This window comes from Cheilinus undulatus, linkage group 2, assembly GCF_018320785.1.
Source record: "Cheilinus undulatus linkage group 2, ASM1832078v1, whole genome shotgun sequence".
Classification (NCBI taxonomy): domain Eukaryota; kingdom Metazoa; phylum Chordata; class Actinopteri; order Labriformes; family Labridae; genus Cheilinus; species Cheilinus undulatus.
The window spans coordinates 53,271,281-53,287,996 of record NC_054866.1 but is presented as its reverse complement, the minus strand read 5'-3'; the positions used below and the strand labels follow the sequence as shown (position 1 = coordinate 53,287,996).

General features: G+C 43.4%; 1 protein-coding gene across 4 annotated transcripts in view; it reads right to left on the bottom strand.

Moving 5' to 3' along the window:
- Positions 1–2,710: 2,710 nt before the first annotated feature.
- The window catches only part of plekhg2 (pleckstrin homology domain containing, family G (with RhoGef domain) member 2), a 152,654-nt gene continuing 138,648 nt past the window's right edge, over positions 2,711–16,716 (bottom strand). For 3 of the 4 annotated variants that reach the window (XM_041801527.1, XM_041801545.1, XM_041801553.1), the window contains 6 exons: positions 15,360–15,509; positions 14,873–15,004; positions 12,765–14,730; positions 11,024–11,543; positions 8,827–9,651; positions 2,711–7,179 (listed from right to left, as the gene is read on the bottom strand). In XM_041801527.1, coding sequence (XP_041657461.1) covers positions 4,590–7,179; positions 8,827–9,651; positions 11,024–11,543; positions 12,765–14,730; positions 14,873–15,004; positions 15,360–15,509 — 6,183 coding nt within the window. In that variant the 3' untranslated portion in view covers positions 2,711–4,589. The remainder of the gene's footprint in view (positions 7,180–8,826; positions 9,652–11,023; positions 11,544–12,764; positions 14,731–14,872; positions 15,005–15,359; positions 15,510–16,716) is intronic. The other variant, XM_041801536.1, reaches the window with a different exon arrangement.

The following is a 16,716-nucleotide window of genomic DNA, read 5'->3' as shown; positions in this document are numbered from 1 at the left end:
CCTTTAAACTTCCTTCTTTTTTACTTTTTAACCTCAAAATCATTTGTAATCAATGCAGTTTTTTTCATATTTCATTACTGGTCAAATGAGGTTGACAGTTTCTGGTTAAAAAAGGTGACCCTGTTAGGCCCTCAGGTTAGACCTGAATCCAGAATCCGGCCCCTAGTGTGATTGAGTTTGACAGCCCTGTTGTAAATGGTGCTATGTAAATAAAGATTTTTATTATGAGCTTCCCAACACTCTTAAACGATGCACTCTCAGTTGAATGCAAAGTAAAATTTTTCTCGCCATCTTATTGACTGCTTCAGAGGACAGCAGATCGAGGAGATGGGAGGGAGATCATTGGACGGTGATTGAGGAGACACAAGCCCAGGCTCTGCAGAAGCCATTTCACTGACAGACACACCCCCTTATTGGATATCACTTCCTGATTGGACATTGCAGTGCTTCAATGAATCTTCACAACACTAGCAGAGTGTTATAGCAGAGAAAAAGAACCTTAAAGCAGACATTGAATGAAAAAAGGCCACCAAAAGATTAAACTGTCGGTTGCTTTTAAGTTGCTATGTGATGAACAGTCTAGCTGACACACCAGATTTACCGTTTCATTTCCATTGCACGGATATATTTCACATCCATCTGGAAGAACTCCCATAGAAAGCATCTAGGAAGGGCAGGATTTTTCAAAAAATCTGGGAGTTGACTGGAGGAACGTTCTGTCAAACAGAGCAACAAGACAAAATGATGTCGCACATGAGCGCCTCTCTTGAGAAGGCAGATTACTTGTGCCGTAGATTGTTGATGGCAGAGCTTCATGGTGAATAAACATTATGCCAAGGCCAGTCAGGGGACGTGCAAAAATGTCTTCTCTGCTGAGGTGTGGCTCTTCGCTCATGTTTTAAAAAGGAAATGTGGTCCAGTTCAGAGTAAATTGCCACTTTCCTATAGCTACATCCAAGCTAGTAGCTACTGCAGCAGAGGCTTTTTGATACACCGGCAAACCCCACCTGTAATGATCGCAAACCCATGCTGAAGCAGGCGGGGAGAAGAGTGAAAACATCTTTTCCATCATGAAAAGCTTTCAGTGATGCTCTCTTCCCTTGTTGTAAAAAGGAAATGTCATCCAGTTCTGACGAAATTGCCACTGTGGCTAAGTCCAAGCTAATCACGCCACTAGCAGCCTTTGTACACAACCACTCACACAACAACTAACCCCTTCCCCACGTCACGATTGTAACGTGTCGAAGCATGGCAGTACTACAGGTTAGTCTGCTGTCCATGAGAGCTGATGGAAGTGCACTGCAGTTTTTATGACACCCAAACTTTCTAGAGATCAGGAAACAATCCCCTTCTGTATGACTTTAAGGGGCCAGTGAAACGGAAACAAGTTGAGGAGTATCCACAAAAGTATTTTATCATATTGGCGTTTCATCCGCATGAAACCACTGTTTTGGGAGCACGTAAACAGTACGTATTAAGACCAGGTCCCAGAGTGAACAAATCTGTATTCGCCAGCTGTTTTGTCTTCATATGTACAACCGAGTGCATCTTACATGAAACGATAAACTACAGCATTTTCAGTCGTTTTGAATGGTTTCATGCTTACACAGAAATTTCTTGAAACGATTCCGTGTTTATGGAAAACGTAACAGAAATACATTGGAAACTATTACTTTGACATTGTTATTACAAAGCCATAACCAGGAAAGTGACAGGACCAATCAGCGTCAAGGGGCAGTACTCGGCGTGGCACAGTCGTGACGTAGGCAAACAGCAACAAGAGGCCAGTGCAAGTAGAGTGAAGACATTAGCGTGGATGCTGCTAAGGCGCCAGTTTTATCAGACTTTGATGTCATTTGTTCGTTTAAAGAAGAACAAAGAACAGCAGTAAGTTGTTTTCTCTTCAAAAACAACGAAAGTCGTGTACTGACATGCCATGGTTCGCTTTATGCAGCTATCTATGGAGTTTATTTGTCAGTAGCGGCCGCAGCGCACCTCAGTTTGGGGCTACGACATCACGTGTTGCTCTGAATGGCCCGTAAGGATGTGACAGACAGAATGTTCATCCAATCACCCTCTGAGTTTTTTTTTCAAAGACTCTGCCCTTTCCCAAAAGCCATCTATGGAAGGTTTTGTCATTTTGGCGTATTGCATTCACTTGAAAATAAAAAAAAAAATCCTCCTGTTTTTACAACATAACTATCTCATAAAAACAGGATTTTTTAAATTTATTTTTGATTTTAATTTATTTATTTTGGATTTTCCTGTTTTTATGAGATACTATCTTGTAAAAACAGGATTCCCCCCGATGTTCTTCTGCATGACTGGTTGCTGCGTTTATCAGCCAGTAATTAGAGGTGCGGGGTCAATACAGGTAAGGTAGGCTTTTTAATGTGTTTTAGGTAACAGTTACATGTTTCACGCAAAATTGTGTCACTTGACCTCTTTTCTTTATGCTTGATGGTAACAGAGGAGGTAGTATCTCGTAAAAACAGGAGAGTAAAAAAATAAATAAATTCCTGTTTTTATGAGATAGTATCTCGTAAAAACAGGAGGATTTTTTTTTTATTTTCAAGTGAATACAATACACCCCTGTAGAAAACAGACATTAGGACTATAACTTCTTTACTCAGCGAAGGAATCGATGGAATCAGACCTGAGGCTTCATCCACTTCCTGTATACAGTCAATGAGTAGACCCTTCACTCATCTAAGAGGCCATGCATTTATTTCCCTCCAGTTCGACTTTCTTCTACAACTTTTGACAATCAACTGAAGCTCAACATACAGGTTTGTGAAAGTCAACGACACTGAGTACATTAACGTGGGAACTAATTCAGCACACAGATATTGGCTTGGTCCGAAGTTCAACGAAAACTTGGCAGACACGTCGTTTGAGAGAAACACATATACTCTTTAACACACTCACTCACACACAAACAGTTAACGCATGCACCCCAAAACTGAGGACACTGTGCAAAATACCAACATTACCTTAAGGATAATAAGTGCCGAAGAGAATATGACAACATCATAAATAAAGAATAAAATAAAAATGGTTAAAAACAAATATTAATAACCACAGCTATCACCAAACTTGAACACTGGCCTTAAATAGCCAGAAATCCAACAGAATATTGGACATTTGACAAACACACAGAAAAAGTAATAACACATTACGTAACTGTGATTGTATACAGCAATGGATGCTTTAAATACATCTGTTTATGCAGGATTAGCAAAAATGGATTTACTCTGGCTCCATAAACGCTAGGTATTGGTTAGCAAATGAACTCTTCACTCCAAGTCCACAAGAGTCCAGAGAACCTACGGAAATGAAATCCAACAACAGGAACAGGAATACTATGCTTTCTCTCTTATTCTACCACCATGAATTCATGACATTTTCTTTGGACATTCAGGGTTTCAGATGCCAATGCAACAGAGCTGCTGTTAAGTGATTTATTTTAAGTGGTGAAAATATATTCCTTTATTTAATAAGAACTCCACAAGTGCCATCTTCTGGCTTGTCCTTAAGAATTATTATAGTCTGTTCTGATGGAGCTCAAATGTCAAGGTTCTGGAGGTAAAAATATTTTCATTTTCTCCATAGTAGATTATTTGCTGTAATGTTATAATCATGAAAGGAAGATTTACCAAGAGCTACCTGAATGTGAAATGATGGTATAAGGCACAAATTGGTAAACCTTGTTTTAAGAAAAGCATGGCTTAACAGTAAGGGAACTACACTACCCACAATCCTTGGTTGATTGGTGGAGCCTGCTGTTCAAGAAAACAATAAACACCATACTATATGTACTACATAAAACACTATATATACACAAGTACAATATATTACAACATTTTTATAAACAATATAGACATTACAAAAAGACAAACGTAGAAAAATCTATATGTTTGAAGGCTTGAACAGCTATCTTTCACAATCAGTAAAGGGAATTGCAATGGATTGTGGGATGTGTAGTTCATATAATTCTGGAAAAAAAATATGCCCCCAGTTTAGCACTTTGGCCTTTCTCTCTATTCTCCAACCAGTTTATGTGCTAAATGTTATTTTGTCACATGTATTTGTGTTGCTGGCTCACTTGGCATTGGGATTAAAAAGACTGATATTAAAGGAGAATCTGAAAGGGAGAATTTTCTTCTGGAACCAGAGCCGCTGAAAAGTACTGAGCTCTACACAGTCAGTGGATTTATAGGAAAGCTTTAGCAGAAGCCATGAAGATTCAACATTCATAACTTCTGACCCCAAACGTGTCCCATCACTTTGAGCGAAAACTCCCAAAGCCAAATAAAGCTAACCACATTCATTGTGTCCCTTAGGTGAAGACTTGAGTTGAAGCACCCCATTCTTCATGATTTAAGAAAGTTTGTCTTCAACCTGGTTGGATCATGGAGTTGTTTCTATATTGATTATAGATTCTGGTTTGGAGCTGGCCGAGTACTAACTAACACTGGCACAGCAACTTCAAATGCTTTGGTTGTATTTTGGCTAATGCCTTTTTATCAGCCTCACATTTTTTTGCCCTTCTCGTCTCATAATGCCTTGACAAGAGAATTTCCTTTCTTTCACGGTCCGTCACAGTTTTGATGAACAGGTGAAGGAAGGTGTGAAAGTCCATTGATGCTAACTCTCCTGGTCATCTGACCTTGCCCTGGTCCTCCAGCTCCAACACCACCCTGCAGGGTTTGAGTCAGGCTGACTTGGGCAGTGCTGAAAGAAGTTATTCGTCCACTTCCAGCAATCTGGAGGTTCACTGTAGTGGCATAACTGGCCTTCTGGTTGCCTTGTTTTGAAGTGTGAGAATGTGCAAAGGGGAGTGGTGATGGGCTTGGGGCTATTGGGGAAGGTACGGGGGGGACTGTGGTGTCATTTTGGAACTCTTTTTGGACCTGAGGCTGTGTTTTACCCTGGGACTGGTAGATATGGTGTGGGTAGGTTACTGGTGGAGGAGAGGTCATGCCTGAGGAGGGGAGCACAGTACATGTGGAGGAGAGGTTTTGTTCACGTGAAGGTCGGGCAACATAGGCGCAGATCAGCTGACTACGACAAAGACCCTCTTCTAACTCTGGGTCTCCCCATGCTGCTTGGTTGTCTGACGGAGCAGGGGAGGAGAGAAGGGTGTGTGGAAGAGGGGATACAGGAGAAAAGGTGTTGATGGTGGAAGCAGATGTAGAGTCGAGTACTTCAGGTCCATTATATTTGTGTGAAAGCTCTCGTACATCTGGCCATGGCACACTGGTGAAATGCTGACCACCATGAGCGCCTTTCCCTGAGGTAAGCCTGCTAGGTGACAGTGGGGACTGAAGCCCAGCCTGAGGGCTGAGGCAAGATGGTGAGCTGCTGTAGGATGACCATCCACTTCTTGGACTGGTTGGACAGGAGTCCTGTTGGTCAAGGGACCCCCTTCCAATGCCACTAAAACCAAGGGACCTGCGGCTGCTGTCTGCCCAAGAGCGGCGCACTCCGCTAGAGTTGCTTCTGGCTGGGCTAGGGGGCCTGTCTGCTAGAGTGGAGGAGAGAGACCTACGAAGGGTTTGAGAGGCTGACTGGGATGCAGAAGCAGAGGAAGCTCTGGAATTACGCAGTGAGACCAAAGAAGAAGAACAAGGGTAAGTCTCCTGTGTTGGAGAGCCTACTGAGGGAGAAAAGGAAGGAACATGGGAGGAGGGAGCATATCTAGGGTTTCTTGGTTGGGGTGCTGCAACATTATTTGTCCAAACATTTACCGAAACCCCAATAGGAGGAGGAGAGAGTATCCGAGGGCTCAGACCTGTAGAAGACTGCCCATACTCTGAGCTTGAAGACGGTGCCCTAGGTAGTTCTAAGGTTAGGCCAAGTGGATTATGGGAACCTGCATCTCCTACCCGTGTGCTCCGGGGATGGGGAGGTTTGTGAGCCATTGGGGAGGAGTAATTATGCTGTGGAGGTGGGGAGCAAAGGCGAGTAAACAAGGAAGTGGTTGGGGAAGGAGAAGGGGACTGAACTCTCGAACTGGGCTCAGACGCAGAAAAAGGCCGAGCCACACGATTGTGGGATCCCAACACATGGGGCTCATGAGACTGATGCAAACCTGTGTCATTGGAGCTACCATTAGCTTGTGGCATTTTCTGTGAACTTACTGACCAACCCCCATTACTGATGGCACAGCTCATTTTATGACTGTTGGCATTGCTTGCATCTCTGATTGCTGCAGTAATACCAGCAAGACTAGGGTTGTTATTGTTGTTGTTTGCATTTTTTGTTGGGTCATTTTTGCCATGAAGGAATGAGGTACGAGGGGAAGGGGCAGAAAAGTGGGGAGGCTGATGATGGGCTGAATCTATAGATGAGGAAGGAGGGTGTTGGGGCGACTGCACAGGAGATGCGGAAGGGTAAGGGGACCAGGGGGAGGATGGTGGACTTCTTGGAAGGTGACATGCATCTTTAGAGCTCTGCTGACTGGGGGGAAGTTTAGGTGAAGGAGAGCGTTGTCGGAGATGAGAAGAGGGGCTTGGGCTCACTCTATTTGTTTGTTGGGTTGGTTGCAGGGTAGCATTCTTTCTTGCCAAACTCTGACTGATGGACTGGCTAATACAGGAAGCAGCTAAAGATCTGTTGAATGCAGAGGAAGAATTGATGGGGGAAGAGCATGCAGAGGAGCGGATAGGGGACGGGGAGGATGGAGGACCTGTTCTAATGGATGAGGACCTCCAAGAAGAGGAGGAAGCGGATGAGTTCGTAAAAGCAGAAGATGGTGCAGGAGAGGAGGAAGGAGGATCTTGAATTGAAGTGCCTATTCCAGAAGTGAGAGGAGAGAAACAGGAAGGAGCCCTGGAGGAAATGTTTCCGGAGGCTTCTTCATGAGACTGAGGGATGGATGATGCTGGAATCACCCTAAATGATGACGGGCAAGTATTTGCATTTATATAGGATGCAGATGAGGATGGGAGGGTTCTAACGGGGGAAGGGCAGTGGGTTCTGTGAGAGGGTATGAAGGTTGAGGTGGCTTTGGTGAGCTCTTTGTCATGTCCCTGGGTGGTAACAGCTGAATATGGTTTCTCCTTTTGGCTGATTGCTTCCAAGGAGGGTCTGGAAGGTGGGTGGCTGCCTGAGGAGACACTGGAATTGGGCTGGCAGCTCTGATATCCTGAGCTCTGTTGGTCTAGTTCCCTGAAACTGAAAGAGAGGAAAATATTAGGAATTCATAAGCCAGCAAATCAGTTAAATTTGGATCCCTTTGTACCAGGATTACAAGTCAGTTCAACTAATTTTTTAACATTTTTTTTCATTCCAGACACACAGTCTGAAGTCACAAACTAAGCACAAAAAGTACAGAAATTTGGTGGGTTTTTATTACAAAAGTTTGGTAAATCATTTCTTTGTAGTAACATTGCTTCTTGTTATTAGTCTTATAGTGTTAGAAAGTCTGTTTATTTCCCTTTTAAATGGTGCCATATTGGTAAGGAGCATTTGTGGGATAAGCAGCAGAGCTGAGTATGTGGGTTGCACCCATGATAAACATTCTGCTGTTGCTGTTGACTCTTGTTTTGACACCCCAAGAAGACTGTTCCCTCACCCTGTCTGCATAAAGGGCTGCCAGGAGGCCTCCCATGACTGCACTTCACTGTCAGGCCCATTTGCACTGCTGTCAGCAACACGTGCACTGGAACCTGGAAGTCCAGATTCTGCCTACAGCTGTTTGATTATAAGGTCAAAGTGTGAAGAACGCTATGCTGATTGCTGCATCGATAGAGTAACATCTTTTGGTGGAGGCAGTGTGATGGCATGGGGCGGCATCTTTCTCACTGGAAAAACGAGGCTTGACATCATTGGAGGAAATCTCAATGCAGAGAGATATCGAGATGAGATTCTGCAACCAGTGGCAATTTCATATCTCCACAGTCTGGGACCGAACTCTATCCTCCAAGATGGTGTAGCTGGCCCCCACAGAGTGGGGTTTATCAAAGACTACCTCCAGAATCTGGGAGTGGAGAGGATGGAATGTCCTGCCAGCAGTCCTGACCTCAACCACATTGAACACTTGTGGGATCAGCTTGGGCATGCTGTTAGTGCCAGCGTGACCAACACAACCACACTGGCTGACTGGTGACAAATGCTGGTGGAAGAATGGGATGCCATCCCACAGCAGTGGGACCACGCACTGTAAAGGTCCAGGTTTAGTCAGATTAATACAAGACACTGAGAGTACAGTTGATTTGTCCCTCTCATTTACGGCCATGGACTACCTGGTTATTCAAAGGTTTGGTTTAAATTGCTATTTAAGGGACTGTAGAACAACAGCTACTTCGTTCTAAAAATCATGTTTTCTAACTTTCCTGTGAAACTCTTTGTTGAGCCTATACACAAAAAAATAAACTGTAAATTAAAAGTTTGTGGCTGTCATACCAAGGACAAGCCAAGCAAGCATTCCATTGAGGGTAATTACTGCTCAGACTGAACAACATGATAGAAGTTCAGAGGAGGCCTTAGGGTTATACTTTAGAGAACACTTGGCTGTGCTTTGGTTTTGGGGTTTATCACAAAAGAAATCAACACAATATGTTTAAAGCTCAGTAAGATTCAATATGTGGCATTTTTCTGTCTATGAGGAAAAGATGGGAATCAGTGAGACAAATTTTATTCCTGAAGTCTGCTGTATATAGATTGAATCCGAAGAGATTTTATCACTTTTTAAAGACTGATGTGAATCTTCAAGTTAGTACGTCTCTCTCTGAACTTTAACATTTGTCTCCAGGCGCTTAAAAGCTGTCAGGAGGCTTCAGCGGACAGTAAGTATGGCTGGTTATTATCTCAAATACATACCTCTGCTCATGCTGAGAAGGGCTTTTGACATTCCTGGTGTTGGGCGCAGCCAAATCCCCCAATGTGCCTGGCTGGGCTGGTGGATTTTGGCCGGTGAACGTTGGCAGGGCGTCTATGGACTGGACACATGGAGGTTGTGACTGGGTAGGATTTGATTCTGCATTTTGAATTAACCATAGACTTGATGCTTCTTTTCCTTTTGCTGTGACCGTATGGTTGAAAACTGGTGATGGCTCAGGAGTCTTGTGCAATGGTGGTGGGACATCCAGTTCTCCTGTAGACATGTTATGGTACGGGGGCTGCTCTGTAAAGGTTACTGTTGAACCTTGAATTATTCTGGTTTGTAACGAGGAATCCTTAAAATAACACTTCGCCTCATTTATATTAGTCTGCTTACTTGGGTTCTCATCTTTCTCTGGTGCACCAGAGGGTGCCAGTGTTGTGGTACAACCCCCCAGTAGGTGAAGTGTCTCCATCTGAGCCTGCCCCCTAACCAGGCCAGAGTCTGAAGAAGCTACCATCAGCACCAGCTGTACTGGAGATTCCTCTCCATCAATGGGTCTTAGGCAAATTCTTTCAGACCCGGCATGAAAACTCTGCACTCCTTTGTCACCAGGTCCTATGGACATGATGTAATCTGGTACTTCTTTAGGTGGGATATCTGGCTCACATATGTCCTGCTCTTTACCATCAATGATGGTTCCCCACTGTGGCATGTCCTGAGCAGAAAGACTTGGCTCAGAGTGTGCTGGCTGGGTGACAATGCTTACAGTGGCTGAGTCTTTTACGGCCGAGTCAACATGCCATCCAGCATTCAGCTCTGACCTACAGAGAAGATGGAGAGAGAAGGAGACTCTTTAGTGTACAAGTTTAGACAAAACAAAACAACACAACTGAGAAATCACACAGTTGTTATTTCATAATTCAGTACAATTGCATCTGTAGCCACTGGAAACCAAACAAATACAGTGGCTTTAAAAAGCAGTCAACCCCTTGGGTGTTTTACCCTTTTAAAGATTTTACAAATCAATCATAGTCGATTGAATTTGGCTTCTCTATGCAAAAAATACTCTTTACTGTCAAAGAGAAAACAGACCTCTACAAAGTAAAGATGTAATCTGTAATGTAAAGATAAATGACGGCATAATTATTCACTCCTTTTAGTCAGTAATTAGTAGAGTCACCTCTACAACCACAGCTCTGAGTCTGTGTGGATAGGTTTTTCTTGTTTTCTCCTACATTCATTTTACCTTCTACCTTTACAAGCCTTCCAGGGCCAGCTGCTGAGAAGCATCCCCACAGCATGATGCTGCCACTACTGTGCTTCACAGTGGGGATGGTGTGTTTGTGGTGTGGTGTTGTCTGATGTTTGAAAAGCTCCATTTTGGTCTCATAGGACCAAAGGACTTTCCTCTTGACCATCAAGTCTCCCACATGCCAGTTGTTGTCTGCGGAGTCTCTCCATCTCAGCTGCTGAAGCTTGTAAATCCTTCAGAGTAGTCACAGGTGTCTTAGTGTCCTCTCTCACTAGTCTCCTTCTTGCATGCTCACTCAGTTTGTGAGGACGGTCTGATCTAGGCAGATTTACACATGTGGCATATTCCTTCATTTCTTCATGATGGATTTAACTGAACTCTGGGGGATGTTCAGAGACTTGGAAAGGTTTTTGTTTCCATCCCCTGACTTATACTTTCCAATTTATTTTTCTCTAAGTTTCTTGGAGTGTTTTTTTGTCTTTGTGGTGTAATGGTAGCCATGAATACTGATTAAGCAGTGACTGGACCTTCCCAACACAGGTGCCTTTGTACTACACTGTACTCAGGTGATCCCCATTTCACTAACTGTGAGACTACTAGCACTAACTGGCTGGACCTCTGTTGAATTAGGTCTCTCACTTTAAAGGGGTGAATATTTATGCAGTCCTTATTTTACATTACATATTTGTATCTTTTGACATTATTTGTAGAATCGGTTTTTACTTTGACATTAAATAGTTTTCTGTATTTTTTCTGTCCAAGAAGCCAAAATATATTGACCATGACCGATTTATGAAATCAATAAAAGTGTAAAACAAAAAAAAGGATTGATGAAAGTTAGCATAATCAAAAACTTAACTTCTGATTTTACAGGGAATTTGCATTCCTTCCTTTACTTCTGACTAATGTAACAATAGCATGCATGCATAGCGTCCACTCACCCTTCCTCTTTGTCCATGTCTTCAGTATCTAAGTAAACGTCTCCATTTTGTGTCAGGGCCTTGTCTTTCCCTTTAGAGGAGTTTGTGCAGTTTTCTTTGAACTTGGTGGCTCCACAATCCAGATCCATGGCTGACATCAAGGGGCTATTATTGGCAGAGCAGCACAGACCGAAGCCTGGATCCTCTGGTTCTGTTTTAAAGTGATGTCTTGATGCTGTGGAGAACTTCTCAGCTGAGCTGGACCCCGCATTGCAGCTCTGACTCTGAGCCTGAATAGATGACTTTTGTCTTGGCAGAGTTGATGGATTTCCTCCAGGTATGGTGGGACACTGGCAAATGTCATCTGATCTACAGGTCACAGTAGAGTCGCTTTCTTTGGCCAAGGCAGAGATGAAGTCCCTAGGTCTGGAGAGGATGACTCCATTTGTCTGTTGATGGCAGGTCGGGGTAAACTGCTCTTTGACAAACACATGACCAAAGAGCAGAGGCTCACAGGGGCCCATCACTGTCTCCTGGAAATCTGGAGGAAAATAATGGAACAAAGAACTGTGTGATTACAATGATCTAAAACAGAAAGGACATATTGGCACTGTAAAACAAAGGCTTAAAGAGCAGAACTATTGCTCAAGAAGAGTTAGTAATGATATTGAATCTTTCAAAAATCCAAAATAACTGTATTTAATGCTGAGATCAGACTTCACTTTGTTTTTTTTCTGACCAATCAGCAGTTGAAGGGTTTCAGGGATCCGTCAGCACAAAAATCTATTGTTTGTTTTTTTGTTTTTTTTTTTATAGTGAACAACAATCAAGTCCACATCTGGGATGTCTCATGGCCTTGCACATTTTTCTTTGATATGCTGGAACAAGGTTGATGAAAGCGTGAAAAAACTGAGATCTACATGTAACTGAATTTTGGATTTAGACAGTTAAAAACATGTTCACCTCTTTCCTGGTGTGGTTTAATACAGGCAGAGCAAATAAACCACCAGTTGTGATGGGAAATTACCCTGCCCCCTTAGGCTACGACAATATAAAACCACAGTTCATCTCAGATGAATGACAGAATGCCAGAAAACAGTAAATCTAATCACCAACTTCTGTCTCTCCTCTGGTACAAAGCCAGGCTGCTGCACTCTGACCAGAATTCACTGTAAGGTCAGGGGGCAGGCTAATCGCTAGAGTGCTTGTCTATTTTTCAGTTTAACCCGATGCAGATCTTACCAGCTGAAAGTGTGTTTCAATCCACATTTCACTTGTCTTTAGTTGTGGCTGATTAAAAGAAGCAGCCTGTAGCTTTGTCTCTCTCAAAGCAGCCAGTTTAACCCCTCCTGCCTGTTAGCATTGCGATGCTAAAGTTTAGTGAAGTATCTAATGATAGACACATTCTATTCCTGCCAAGTCTGTCAAAATGAAAGCCTCCAATTCTAATCATGATTGAGGACTTTTATTTTGAAGAACATCAAGAAATGGGGTGTTTTCAGCAGCAACTTAACAACGAAGTCGTCTCATTAACTGAAGGAAGACTAAACTTCACCTAACTCAGAAAATGAGATATAAGGAATAGCTGAAGAGTTAAACACAGGATGAGAAAATGTAACATGGGCCTTGCCTCAGCTCATTCAACAGACATGCCCACATCATCCTGGAGCAGATTTTACTGCCTAATTTTCTATGATGTTGAAACTTAATTTTATAAACTTAGAGATGTTTTTCATGACTCAAATTTGAGATGTCAACTTACCAGTTATAAGGCTCTGTGCTCCCTTTATCATCTTTTTCTCCAGGCTTCCTTGGTCCTCCTGGCTCATGGATGTGGTCTGGCACTTGCTGTGAGTCTTGGTCATGCTCTGGTGCGCCTGTGTCTGACTCCACAGCTGTCTTTTTGTGTGACTAGGTTGTGTAATGGTTTTACTTTTACTTTGACCTTTGGCTTCCAAGTCAGCTTGGGTCCTGTGCTTTATGGCTTTGTCAGATTCTCTCATTTCCATTTGGCATTTTGCCTGCTGCCGGTACTCTGTTTGGGTCTGCATGTGGGCTGGAACCTGTGTCTGGCTTTTAGTCTGAGCCTGAGACGAAAGTCCTGACACTCTACTTGAGACCGATAATTGGTTCCTTACTGCAATGGCCCGTTTCTGATGCAGTGGGACCTTCATGGTGTTGGCTTTGGTACTGTACATCTTGGCCAATGTTTGGACCTTGCTAAGGATACGCTCTGAATTCTCCATCAGCACAGGGTCCACCACAGGGCTGGCCTCAAATAACCTTATACCTGCTATATCTGATGCCATGCCCTCAAACAACGCCCGGTTAGCTGTGACAATCCTGGAGTGGCGAGACCACCTGCCCACTTTTACCTGACTGGGAAGACCCTCAGAATTCCCACTTTTCTTGGCAACTTCTTCTTGTTTGGTTCTGGTCCAAGTGGGCTGAGTTTTGGTAAGAGGTTGTAAGTTTTGTTTAAGGCTTGTGTTTGGTTCTGCTTGTCTTGCTTGATCAGGATCATGCCCATTCATTAAAGCTTGGTCTGCAGCGTTTGTTTTGGTTGTTTCATCTCTTGACTTGAACTTTTCTCCTTGCATTAAAAGTTTGTATTGATCCTCAGCTGCTTGAACACAAGTCTGTCCCTCTATCTGCCTCTCCATCAGTCCTTCCTCTAGAGGTTCTTTGCAGGGCCTTTCATTTTTGACCTGTTGTTCGGTCTCTTCCCCATCAGGCCTTTCCATGCTATACTGCTGATTTAGACATACTTCATCTGGAGTCTCCTTATCCTGCATGAAGGACAGGGTTGGGGACTCTACTGGGACCTCTGCATCAGAATCAGGTATGCTGGCTGAAGTCTCTGTCTGCCCATCTGTCTCTGTATTTAATGGGAGTGCAGTTGTAGAAGACATGGAGCCGACGGGAGAACAAGGCTCTGCATCTTGATTAGTCTTTGCATTGGTAACTTCACTTGTTCCCATAGCAACCAATTGTCCACCGTCTGACTCCCCCTGGTGTTCAGTCACATCAAACAGTGACACTGACTCCTTCACCAAGCCGCATGGAATTTGTGAGAAACTGTTTCTCCTTTTTGAGGAAGCTCCGTGTCCTGGTTCATCCTCATCCTCTTCCCCGTCCTCTTCAGCCTCGGCTGCCGCCTCGTAGTAACTCCTGATCTTTTCGATGATCTTTTTATCACGTTTTGTGAGGTGGGAGCCTCTTGTGGGTGGATGGCGCCTCTGGTTAGGGCAGTGAAGGATATCAGGATTTTGGAACGGAGATGTGGCCTCAGTTTTAGCTCCTTCCTTGAGAAGTAGAAGTGGTCCCTCATCCACTGAAGTAGAGGAGTTAGGATCTGGTGTTGGGACAACGATGATATTCTGATCCTCGCTGTCATCCCTTGTTTTATCCTCCTCTATAGCTTTTTCTACCACTTCCCCTTGTGTTTCTGCACTGACCTCTGAACCCTTGCCCCCTGAACTTGTTTCATCTGAAGCTTCGAAAACATCATCTGAACTTTTCTCAACGTCAAGTGCGTTTTCATCTCCAGAGCCAACGGTCTGACTTTGAAGAGAGATGTTGTTCTCCATGTACACTATTTCTTGCTCTGATTTGTTTGTCGGCCTCTGTTCTGGGCTAGAGGGGCAGGCGACTGGGGGCAGAGGGCAGGTGAAATTGGTTCCATCAGATGAGGGCTGGTTGTCTTTGGGTTGATCCAGGACCTGCTCCTGGAAGACATAAAGGGGTGTTTTAAGACAAGACAAGAAGAAGTAGGAACTAGAAGGACATCTTCTTCATTATAGCGATCAACATGAATGTAAGAGGAGAACTCTTGGCCTTTTTTTTTTCCAGAGTGTAGTGTATGCTAACCGTTGCGTTGGTCTGAATGGTGGCGAATCCTTCCCTCGCTCTGCTCTGGTTGATGAACTCCAGGATCTCTTCAGTGATGGACAGGGTGGGAGGAGGGCTGAGGGGGGTCAACTCTTCTTCTTCCTCTTCCTCCTCATTATAACAAAATCAAACAGAATACAATTATCTCATATTATTTTCATTCCAGACCTGTCAGCATCTCAGAAGGCCCCCATCTAGCTCAACGTGTTGATTACAACATGTTGTGATGAGTATTAGGGCAGCTGTTTGGGCTGATGGACTCAAAGATGGTTTATCTAAAGACCAGGGTCCTACTTTTGCATGAAACCAAACCAATACCCAGGCTTGTTCTTTACTGGAACTTGTATCTGTAACCCTCTGCATCCCAACTGCTGCCCCTTTTACAAAAAACATACAAATCCCACATCATCTCACATAACGCTAAGTTTCTCACATGGCAGCTGTCATCTCTGCCGTGGTCACGTACCTCTTCCTCCTGGCTAGGATGCTGCTGGTTCATCAGGCCTGGCTCACTCCTCTCTGCCTCCACCTCGATCACGGAGGATGCGAGCGTGCTGCTACTGCCCGCTGAGCCCAGGCTCTCAGTCTGACACAGTTCGCCTTCACTGCCCGCTTGCTGCAAAAACAACACAGAGCCACGCTGTCAGGCACTTTTTAGATTCACTGACTAACTGGCTGATTGACCTGGGCCTCTGTTGAGTGGAATATAAAAAAACAAAACACAAAACATTTATAAGAGAGGAATTGAGGGACAGTGTGGTTGTGGATGACCACAGACCTCTGGTCAAATATTTAATATCCAGAACTCTGCAAAGAAATTTAGAAAATATAACCAACAATGTACAAAAAATATAGTTGGATGTCTAATTTTAAAATGAAGCAGTCTTTTTAATAAATTAAGGATGAATTACTTCCAAAACAATCGTCAATGGTGGTTAGCCACTGAGAGAAATATGATCTAAGCACAAACGTAAGGAAGTTTGTGTTTGGTCAATCATTTCTTTGTTGTAACAACGCTTCTTTGCTGTAAATCTTAAAATTGAATTCCCAACTGAAACAAAAAGTTGATGGAGTGCCCCGTTTACTCCATGGTTCAATCGTGACAGACCGCTCTGAGGACACCAAACAAGGGCTTGTTACTATTTACATTCCATGACTGCATTTCTGGCAGTAGGAACGTAAATTTCCCTGATTGCCTTATCAGCATGCTGGGATGCTCATGATATGATCTGTTCCATTCCTTAGCATTCAACATGCATCACTAGCAGTTTATAGTGTATAACATTCCACATGTTTCAGACAGTACTTCTTTATTAACTTTTTTAGGTGAGTATCTGCAGTTTAACTCCAGCCTTTACACAACATGCAACAGCGCTCTACTGTAGATGTGATTAAAGGTGGAACTTTCTGCAAAATGAAAAGCACAAAAAGAAAGGACATTTGTGTTTGGTAGATTATTTCTTTGTTGTAAGAATGCTTCTTGGCAATCAATCTGAGAGGGTCACGGATGCAGCCAAGGACCTCCACTTCACACCGGAAGTCGGACCCATCACATATTATGTCTGTGCAAAGTGATACTTGAATTTGGATCATAAATCAATTTATTAAAATTAATGTCATGTAATCGCTGTGCTTGTTGGTCTGTAAACTCACGGATTTTTCTCTACTTGTATTTCCATATGTGGCGGACCTGCCTCTATTAATATGGGGGCGACACACGGAGAAAACAACGAAAAGAGACATTCTGTTCAAGTGACTTCTGTTATTAGAAGACCAGATATGGCAGGTTTTTCTGACTTCCAGTGTGAAGTTTAGGTCCTCGG